The 11,067-nt window shown below is 35.9% G+C and overlaps 1 protein-coding gene across 1 annotated transcript; it reads right to left on the bottom strand.

Moving 5' to 3' along the window:
* Window positions 1-8,630: 8,630 nt before the first annotated feature.
* Window positions 8,631-10,190, bottom strand: LOC149164214 (GTP-binding nuclear protein Ran1B-like). The gene is made up of 5 exons (XM_089429405.1): window positions 10,083-10,190; window positions 9,917-9,984; window positions 9,063-9,152; window positions 8,774-8,953; window positions 8,631-8,685 (listed from the first exon to the last, which is right to left on the bottom strand). Exons 1-5 carry the CDS (start codon window positions 10,188-10,190, stop codon window positions 8,631-8,633), a joined length of 501 nt encoding a protein of 166 aa, XP_089285531.1.
* Between the last annotated feature and the right edge of the window lie 877 nt (window positions 10,191-11,067).

Here is an 11,067-nt window from a genome sequence, read left to right as displayed (position 1 = left end):
ACATTTTGCCTGTTTTCCTAATTCAGGAAATCCAAACATTTCTCCATAGCGATCAATTCTACCAAGTTATTAGTAGCTTGTCCCAGATGACAGTGGAAGATGAAGAGGACACTGCCATTCTCATCCCTTAACACCCCTCCATAACCAGCAGTGCCCGAGTTTCCTTTTGAAACTCTGTCTATGTTGTATTTCAAATAACCCTTTGGAGGAGGATGTTAGAAATCATTTGCATTCTTCAGGGAGATAAGATTTCTTTCCAGACCCAGAAGAGATATGCCTTGCAGGCCTAGTTCACTGAGAATTCCCAGGTCAGTAGCCGAAGGACGGTTCTTAGGGAGATTTCGCACTATGGTACTAACCGTTTCCTTGAGTTGTTTTAAGATCAGCTCAAAAATGCAATGGGAAGTCCTCTTTTCATCTTTGAAGATTCAGTTGTTCCTCTCTTTCCAAACATTCCAAACAATGAAGCTCGGAAAGAGGGTCAAAGTAGTGGCGATAACTTCATTGTCTGAAAAATCTCTCCTCCAGTTGGTCAGGGTGTTACAGATATTATATTTGTCTTTATCCGTCTGATGGAAAATAAAGGAAAAAGAATACCACAGACTAGAGGAGAACATACAACTGTTGAGAAGGTGCTCCATAGTTTTCTCTTGAGATTCACAAAGCTGACATCTGGAAGGTTCCAAAATACCCCTCTTCCTAATATTGTCCCAGGTCAGAATTTTTCTATGCTGAACTAGCCACATGAATAGTTTAATTTTTATCTAGCACTGGTGTCTCCAAAGGTTAAGCTAGGTTTTATCCAAAAATTGAGAGTTAAGGTCAAGGAGAATGAGCTTTAATTCCTTGAGGTTAAAAACCCCCTCATTATTGTTGCCCCATCTCAGCTGATCGTGGCCCTCAAATTTCATAATCTTCCTCTGATCTAACATTTCCTTTATAGTTTCTACTTTAGCCTTCAGGGTGTTGTTATCCCTAAAATTGAAATTCCTCCAGATTCTCCATTTTTCATTGTTATTGGTTTGCTCCCAAAAGTCTTTCACCTTAGAAAGTCTATTGCTATCTGTGTTTTCCTTGAGATCCCTTAGGTCTTCGTTTATTAAAATAGGTTCTTGTTGCCATCTATCCTCCCAGAACAGGCTAATATTTCCTTCTCTGATTTCCCAGAAGCTGTTTCCTTGGACCAAACTCCGGTTATCCCAGGCCTTGTTCCAAATGTGCGAGCCCTTTCTGTGACCTGACATTCTTATTAGATCATGGTTATGCCAGGTGCTGGCATATTTCTCTTTCCAAATAGTTGCCCACTGCGCCTCTGGCTCTTTAACCCATTGCCACCATAATTTGGCTCCTAGAACCTTGCTGAGTATGTCAGGGTCATCCAAACCTAGACCACCAAAGCTCTTAGGTTTGGAGATTTTATCCCAAGCTACCAAGGCCCATTTCTTACGATCCTCCCCCTTACCCCAAAGGAAGTCTCTTTGAATGGATCTGAGCTGATGTAGGACACTTTGAGGAGCTGGGAGAACAGATAGCATAAAGATAGGGATGGATTGAAGGACAACTTTGGTTAGCACTAACCTACCAGCCAAATTTAGAGATCTAAAAGTCCATTTCCTGACTTTGTCTTGCAATTTGTTAATTACAGGTTCCCATATGCTCTTGTGTAAGGGTTCGGCTGTAAGAGGAACTCCCAAATATTTCGAGGGGAGGAACTCCCTTTGGAAGCCCAGAATTCTGGCTATATTTCTTTGAATAGCAATGTGAGTATTAAGAAAAAAATCTTAGATTTAGAGAGATTTACCTCCAAACCTAAAGCCATGGTAAAGTCTCTTAGGATTTGCTTATAGGCAAGAGCTTCTTTGACCATGGGGATTCCTTTTAGCATGGTATCATCAACAAATTGTTGATGTGTTAAAGCGTGCCCCTGTCTAGAAAGTTGGAGACCTTTGACCAAACCCACTACCTTGGCATGTCTGATCTTTCGTCCCAACCCTTCCATCATGAGTATAAAAAGAAAGGGAGAGAGTGGATCTCCCTGCCTTAAGCCTCTTGAAGGAGTGAAAGTCTCCAAGGGTGATCCATTAACCAGGATTGAAAAATGGGTGAAGTAACTAGGGCCATAATCCATCTGATCCAGTTATGATCAAACCCAAAAGCAGTGAGAACTTTTCTAATGTATGTCCAGTTTAGCTTATCATAGGCTTTGGCTATGTCCAGTTGCATGATCATACCAGCTTTCTTATTGTTTGTCAACGAGTGAACCACCTCATGAGCTTGAATGATGTTGTCAAGGATTTGTCTGCCTTCCACATATCCTGATTGTTCCGCTGACACCAGGGTAGGAAGAAGGGGTTTGAGTCTATTGGCTACCACTTTGGAAATAATTTTGTAGACAACATTGCACAAGGAAATGGGTCTGAACCTTTCAGGAGTTTGAGCCACATCCTGTTTAGGGATCAGGGCAATAAAGGTGGTGTTAAGCGCCTTCAGGATAGTTTTATCCCTTCTAGAGTCTTCCACCATGTTTAGAATGTCCTGTTTTACTATATTCCAGCAGGCTTTGAAGAAGTCTACATTGAACCCATCTGGACCTGGTGCCTTGCCATTTTTCATCCCTTTAAGAACCTCACTAACCTCCTCTTATGACACTGGTTTGTTGAGGTTGAAATTGTCTTCTTTGGAAACCAGCTTAGGTATATGTCTAGAAATATCCCTGATAGATTGATCTCTGTTAGAGCAGGTTTCCTGAGCAATGTCCTGAAAGTGCTGAACTAATACTGCTTTGATTTCCTCATGCATGCTGAGCATGTTACCTTTCTTGTCCTTAATAGAAGAAATCATGTTGTGAGCTCTGTTTTCCATAGTGGATTTGTGGAAGAATTTGGTGTTGCGATCTCCTTCTTTTAGCCATTGCACTCTGGATTTCTGCCTCCAAAAAATCTCCTCTTGTTTACATAAGTTCTCCCAGTCTTGATGATATTTAGTTGCCAGTTCATTTTGCTCCTTATCAAAACCCTCTGTAATCAGGGTTTGGTTGAGTTTCTGCATTTTTCCTTCCACAATTTTTTTTGCTTCAAAAATGTTGCCATATTCCTTCTTACTCCACTCCTTGAGCTGGAGTTTGATGTGTTTGAGTCCTTTTTGAAGAAGGAACATTCTTGTGCCTTGAATTTCCAAATCTTTTGTCCACCAGATAGCTATGTTGTTATGGAAGTCTGGGTGGGAGAGCCAGATATTCTCAAATCTGAAAGGTCTATTGTTAGGTTTTCCAATGCCCTGAATGTCCAGTTGAACTGGCTAGTGATCCAAGCCTCCAAAGGGAAGAACACTCGCAACTATGTCCTTGTCCTTGATCATAAGATCTTCTGAAATTATAAATCTATCCAATTTGGAGGCCACTTGAGACTCTCCTCCTCTTTTATTGTTCCAAGTAAAAGTACCATTATTCATAACGATATCCACGAGCTTCATACTATCTATGAAGGTTTGAAAAGCACAAGAATCTTTGGTTAGAATTCTGGTTCCTCCTTTTTTCTCCGATAGCGTTTTTATCATATTGAAATCACCCCCTAGGATCCAAGGGATTTTTGCATGACGTTTCTTGAGCTTCTGCAGTGAATCAAGAAACAAGAGTTTACCCTCCATCCTTTGGGGGCCATACACATTCGTGACCAGGTACATTTCCTTATCTCCCACTGGCTGAATGACCACTGAAAGATAATCTCTAGATGCTTCGGCATCTATCATGTCAATCTTTTGGGGGTTCCAAAGCGTGAGAATTCCTCCTGTTGTATTCTCTGCTTTGACTTCCAGAAACTCAAATCTGTTGAGCCATTTTCTATGAATCTCTTTTACTTTTTGAATGGAACATTTAGTTTCCTGAATGAAGATCACATCCGGGGCTGCTTGTTTCATTCTGTTACTTAATAATCTTTGTTTTCTTTTACTACCTAGACCTCTTATATTCCAAGAAGCGAACTTCATTATCAAATAATTATAAAGGAGTAGCTGGATAGGTCTTTCATCTTACCTAAATCTATCATTAGCTTCCCACATTCCATCAACAGTTCATTTTGTTTTTTCTGGCCTCTTTTCTTTCCTGGGATTCTTGGTGCTAATCCTAGTGTGGCTTTCATAGCTTTCACTCCTTCATTACCCTGTTTTTCATTTTTCCTTAGCTTTTCGGATACTTTGTTCTGAGTTTTCCAGATGAACAGCTGTTGTACTATGTGGAAATCCTCTTGAGGTAACAAATCCACTCCCTCTTTGGTTCCTTGTTTCAAGAAACCTTCTAGATCTAGATTTTCTTTCTCCAGAATTTCCTGTAGTTCATGATCCTCCATCTCCATATCACTCTGGGTCATTTCCTAGTCCATTTCCAGTTCTGCTTCACCCATCATGTCTTCTTTCTGTTTATTTCTGTTTTGTGTTTGCTCCACGTTGTCTTATTTATGTTTTATGTTTGCTCCACGTTGTCTTGTTTCTCTTCCTCCACTGGACTACCTCCCTAGACCTGATCTACTTGTATCGTCACTTCTTCCTCTAATAGGGCTTGAAACCTATTTTGACTGGCCTGATTCTTGTCTGTTTGAGGTAGTTTTGGTCCCCGTTTGCTCCCTTTTCTTTTCTGGACCACCTTATGAAAGCTTTCTGAAAGTTTGAGTTATGGATTGTAATCGTTTTGTGACTACTTAAACAATTTTGAGATTGATATAAGTAGTATTATTGGTAGATTGATTGTAAGAAGGATTACTTTTTTTTAGTTTATTAATTAATTGTTTGACCCTTCAATTATAGAAGGGGTTTTGATTTGTGATTTCCTCGTTACAATTTTATTGTTTTCTATTCATAACTTTGATAATCAATAAGGATTATGAAGTATATGGTGATTGTATTTTTTTGTTTTTTCTAGATAGTTTAAAGAGTGTTTATATTTGAATAGAATAATAGCTTCATATTTTGTAATGAGTTTAATAGAGTTATAAATTGAATTTCATTTTGATAATCTAGAAAGGATATCACATTCTTTTTTGCAAGTCATTTATTTATGTAAGGGTGATTTATTTATTATTGCAAGAGAGATTTCTTCGTTAGCTTAAACACTCTTTCTTTCTAGCTCATGTGAGCTTTCTTTCATCTTGAGTCATTAATAGTTATAACACTTAGTTATCATTTTTTTTTTTGCTACAAGATGACTAGTTCATTAAATATTTTTGTGAACATTTGAAATATATTTGAATTTGTTTCTTTCTAGCTTATGTGAGGTTTCTTTCATCTTGAGTCATTAATAGTTATAACACTTAGTTATCATTTGTTTTTGCTACAAAATCGCTAGTCCGTTAAATACTTTTGTGAACATTTGAAATATATTTGAATTTGTTTCTTTCTAGCTTATGTGAGGTTTCTTTCATCTTGAGTCATTAATAGTTATAACACTTAGTTATCATTTGTCTTTGCTACAAGATGGCTAGTCCATTAAATACTTTTGTGAACATTTGAAATATATTTGAATTTGTTTTTTTATTTTCATTAGATACTCTTGTGAACATTTGAAATATATTTGGATTTGTTTCTTTATTTCCAATTAAATGAATATATTCTTTGACTATCTCTATAACTAATTGGAGAGATAATTAAGGATAATCGTTTTTCATATTCTTGCTAAGGAATTATCAAAGGTTTAGTTGTATCTTTATATTGTTTTGGTGGTATGAGCATATTAATGGAAAGAAAGAGCTAAGGGGATTGTATGAAGTATTGAGACAATTTGTAATAATTGTAATCCTCTTTGAGCTGAGAGGCTTATTCTACAGTGTAGTATGATGTGTAACTATGTCCATCGGTCATCAAAATTGAAATTTTACTCATGTCAGCCTAAATAAAAAATTAAAAACAATTAAATAACTATACAAAATATTTAAATAATGTCATTTCATTCACAATTCCCCTAGAAAAAATTGATTTGCAAGTGAAGAAATTAGATCCCTCTGGACTCATATTAAATCCGTATTTAAAACGAATTTATAGTGATTGTATTAATGGTTCTAAAACTATGGAAAACAACTTGGAGAAATCGAGAAAATCCATTGACAAGGTTGATTGCCTCTAGAGACGAATACAAAGAGGTCGATGAGCAATGTTGTGGGGATGCGCTCAAAAATTTTCATCATTTCCTGGTAACTGTGAAATTTCTTCTTTCCAGTCATCTCGCCAAACACCTTCGAACTCTCACAAAGCATCCCAACAAAACATCCATGCTATAACCTCTAAATTACTTGATCCTTGGAACAAGGTTATTGACTCACAAGATCTTGGCTACATTGGGAACATATCTGCAAAGTATGAAGAAAGCGAAGCCACCTCTGGTAGAGTTAAGTACCGATAAGAAAGAAAAGATACCCAGGTGAGAATTATTAGTAGATTCTAATCCAAATGGCCCTCCAAATCTCCCAATTATGATCGATGGGGGGACAAAGTTTGAGAAAATATTCACGAGGCTTTCTCCAAGTGTTTCATGAAGCCCGAGGTGAGGACATGGTGACAGTAAGGGGATTTGATCACATACTAGTTGTAATTGTTGTATATATATTACTACATGTAGGGGGGTTTTAAGACAATATTTAAGACAACATTTGAGTCAATTGTCTTAACTTAAGACAAAAAGAAACTTGTGTATTGTCTTAAATATTGTCTCTAAGCGGGTGTCTCAAAATATAATGTCTCAAAAATTTGTCTCTATAAAGACAATATAGAACACATATTATTATTGTCTCTATAAAGACAAGAATTATTGTCTATTAAGAGACAATTTGATTTGTCTCTCTAGAGACAATTTCATTTGTCGCTCTAGAGACAATATAAAATATTATTTAAAAAAAATATATGTCCATAATTCAAACTATTGTCTCTCTAGAGACAATATAAAAAATTATTTAAAAAATAAATAAATGTCCATAATTCAAACTATTGTCTCTCTAGAGAAATATAAAAAATTATTTAAAAAAAAAAAATCATTTTGAATGTTCTTTCAAAGTAGTTTCACATTCAAAGTTCACAAATAGTACTCGTGTATGAGAGAAACCACCATAGAAATTCATGTCTGATAGAAACCAGTGCATATGGGTTATTAATATTACCTTTGTTTAGCAAGAGGGGATTCAATTCATTACTAAATTTACGCCCAAGTTTTACTTTGTGTTCCAACAAAACCTGGCACCCCTGTAAATCTGTAGGTTTACTCTGCCAATTAAATAATAACAAGCTGTGTGTGTGGAGCGCTCAGTCCAACATTCACATTTCCACACCAGTAATTACTAACATCACAATGCAGCATTCCATGCTTGATGTGGTTTTCTTCCAACAGACATGAAGACAAGCAACACTTCAGAAAATATTGCTCGAGCATTAAACATGTCAAACCAACAGTAGATAAAATGTGATGCTTAAGCAATAAAATGGCATAGAACTATTTCCTTCAAAGCCAAAGTTACCCAGCATTGGCATGAATATAAGTGATAAATATATAAAAGTGAGGACTGACAATTGATGTCAGAACACTCCTATAAAATCTAAATCACACCAGCATTAATACAGAGCAGAAAATGCTTTCCTCCAAGACCACGCGAGTTTAACATGGCCACCCATATATAAATGCAATGTCTAGCCAGCATATTTAATTACTGTCAACTTTTCAACAGCGTGCCATCTTATAAAGCTTTAATACTTACTTCAAATGGGAGTCAGAAGTTTGGATTTAAGATGCTACCTTAGCTTTGATAAGCGTTCCATCTCCCAGTTTTATTATAGTTAAAGAAGAATCTGTAGGCTGTTGAATGGAAACAACTTTAGATTTAGACAATGCGAATCTTTATGCAGAAATCAATCGAGAGCCCAATTAATGAAATGGTGATACCTTTATGTGTTCGACAGACAACATACCCACAAGAATACCCAGGCAGGCTTGATAGCCACAGTTATCAACTATGTAAACCAATTTCAGAGTTAAAATAAATCCTCAGACATAGCTAGAATTTTCAGAGAAAGTTTTAACAAGCCATAATATATTACAAGCAACAATCATCGCAACTAGCATTCCCCCCAACAGTACACAACGAAAGGCACATGAGAATTCTTGAAATATTTGAAGAGTACAAAAAGTTCTTGTGCAAAATTTGCAAGAGTATATAACGGAAAAAACTGTCTTAGCATATAAAAATAGCTCTGTAATGGAGTTGAACTAAGATAGCTTAGCCAACTCCACCAATGAAAACATCTGCATAGTACCCAAATCACATATAAAGAGATGCAATAATGCTATTCTAAGCCCCAAATACAAATCATAATTAAATGTCGGAACTCAAGAGCAAACTCCAATGATACAAAACTAATTGAATGCGCCAATCCCTAAATATGCAAAAGCATCTTAACAAAGCTATTCAAAAGCATCATCATCATCATCTGGAAGGGGTTGGGCCACAACTGCTACAAGTTTGCCTAGTACCTGACAACATAAAAGATTGTAAGCCAAAGTTTCAACCTTTTAGAAATGGAACAAATTATTTCAATAAAAGTTAACAAAAAATAATAAGAAAATAGCATTCTACTTACTGCTGTTGGGTTGCAAGGTCTATCTAAACCTCAGGAGGAGTAAGAGCAGGTGACTCCACAAAATGAAGGTTTGGATCCCTATAAAAATAACCCATTATAGGATCAATGCAAATTTTTTATATAACATTCATATTAGGAAGCATTAGAAACTAGATTAAAGGCTCACCCTAAGAGCTTCCATGCCAAGTACAGGAATGGCTTCTCAAAGTTGTAGTTACTTTTTGCAGATATCTCATAGTAATGAAGATTCTTCTTTCTATGAAAAGTAACTTGCTTAGCTTTCACTTGCCCATTCTTCACATCAACCTTATTTCCACAAAGAACAATAGGAATGTTCTCACACACCCTGAAATTCACAAAGATATTTAGCTAATCGGTTCAGGCAGTTGTGCCACCACACAATTAAGGAACCTTCATTTCTACTTAGAGATCCAACCCCTCTGCAAAAGAGATACCTGCAAAGATCTTTGTGCCACGTTGGGACATTCTTGTAAGTCAATCGTGCAGTAACATCAAACATGATAACTTCACATTGCCCATGAATACTGCAACAAACAAAATCCCAATCAGTAAATAAGAAGGAAACAAATAAATAGAAGTGGAAAAACACGGAACCCTCGCCAATTCAATCAGGAAAATGCCAACAGAAATAGGAAAAGAAAACCAGTATTGATCAAAACAACCAATAACAGGGTTTGTCTATAAATTCAAAATTAAACGAAATTAAATTCAAATAAATATAAGTGGAAAAATATAGAACCCTTGCCAATTCAACGAGGAAAATGCCAATAGAAGCAGGAAAAGCAAACCAGTATTGATCAAAACAACCAATAACACAGTCTGTCTATAAATTCAAAATTAAATTAAATTAAAATTCAAAATAAAGAGACATAAATGAGTAAAATAGAGTGCTGATAAAAAGGAACCAAAAAAGTGTTCATAGTTGCTCCATTGTCATTGATATTGAGGTTAAAAGGTGTTGCTCATGAGCCCACACTACATACATACCAACATGGGAAAATAGAATTGATTAGTCAAAAGTTCTCTTGGGATCGATCCAAGTTTAAATCCATGTAGGACCTTTTAAACAAAAAGTTGAAAAGGCATCCCAAAAGCTCAAATGTACAGTCCTCCAATCAACAGGTGTCTACTACACCTGCAGAGGATGACAAAAAAAACTACTTTCGTAAAGTCCCAAGAGACCTGATTTCAAGTGAAAATCAAAATCAGTCTGGCAAAATACAGAAATGGGAAAATAATCAAACTAATTATTGACGTACCTGAACCACATTTTGTCATTACACCTTACCTGACTGAGCTATAAAGTTGGGTCAACATTTCATCCTTGGATTTCTCAACTTGACAAAGCACCACAGCCTACAAATCATCAAATCATCAATTCAAGTATCATGGACTGAATAAACACTGAGATTCTGTATGGTTGTATTGTGTGCTCATCCACATGGATGTCTTACTTTGGGAACATTTGCAGCAAGACTATTCAGAACAGCTTCCACATAACCACGGACTTCTTGAGCCATCATTCTGAGCTCCTCCTCTGGATCTACAGGCCTTCTTACCATGGTTTCATGGATTATAAACAATAAAAACAAACTGAGGTTGAATATTAAGTTGGGAAATAATTTTTCTATTCTCATTGTTGTATATGGTCATGGTCTCCTAGGCTAAAATGTGTATTGATTCTTAAATTATTTAATAGCAAACATTTTGGTTATGTACATGTGAAACTTACGATGGAGTTTTATGTGCTTCATTGCCTATATGCAAGTGTTTCAATACAAGCTATAGTTGTTCATGATTATACTTTGGGTTACATAAAGTAGTCTTGGCCTCTGGCCAGCTAAATATTGCCTACCCTCTACCTTATATCTATTTAAGTTTTAACAGTGGAAATAGTTTGTCTTGAAGATCGAAGAAAACTCAAAGGATGTTAATCCTCGCTAAAAGCAAAGACTAGCAATCTATTTTCATTTTCTGCTAAATAGTTCTCTACCAGAGAAACCAAATTTTTTGGTTACCTATAATTATTCATAAGTTGAACAATTGTCCAGTAGCACAATGCCTACTTATCTGCAATATAATTGTCCAGCAGAAAATAATGTGACTAGCATGCATTTGAATGCAGTTTACTAATTTTTTAACCTTAAACAGACATGTGAGTACTCGATAGTAAATCAAGACAATTCCATATAACATAATGTAATTCAGTTAATGAAGGCTTCTCACCAGATCATGCCATCATTATGTCAGTGGTTATACTAGCAATTGTCCCAAAAGGTACAAAGAGAGGCCGATAGGATTATTAAATTGGAATTGTTGAATTTTTCTAGAAGAGTTAATTGGTTTGTGGAAAACCTTGTTTTCTTGGACTGGATCATTGTGCAATTACTTTTCTTTAGATGTTTTGTTTATATCTATATTACAAAGAACACATTGAAT

The sequence above is a fragment of the Pinus tabuliformis genome, chromosome 5_1 (assembly GCF_031772625.1).
Source record: "Pinus tabuliformis cultivar Carrire ecotype Pingquan chromosome 5_1, CPIR1, whole genome shotgun sequence".
Classification (NCBI taxonomy): domain Eukaryota; kingdom Viridiplantae; phylum Streptophyta; class Pinopsida; order Pinales; family Pinaceae; genus Pinus; species Pinus tabuliformis.
Note: the sequence above shows the minus strand (reverse complement) of the source record. Positions and strands in the feature narration are given on the sequence as shown.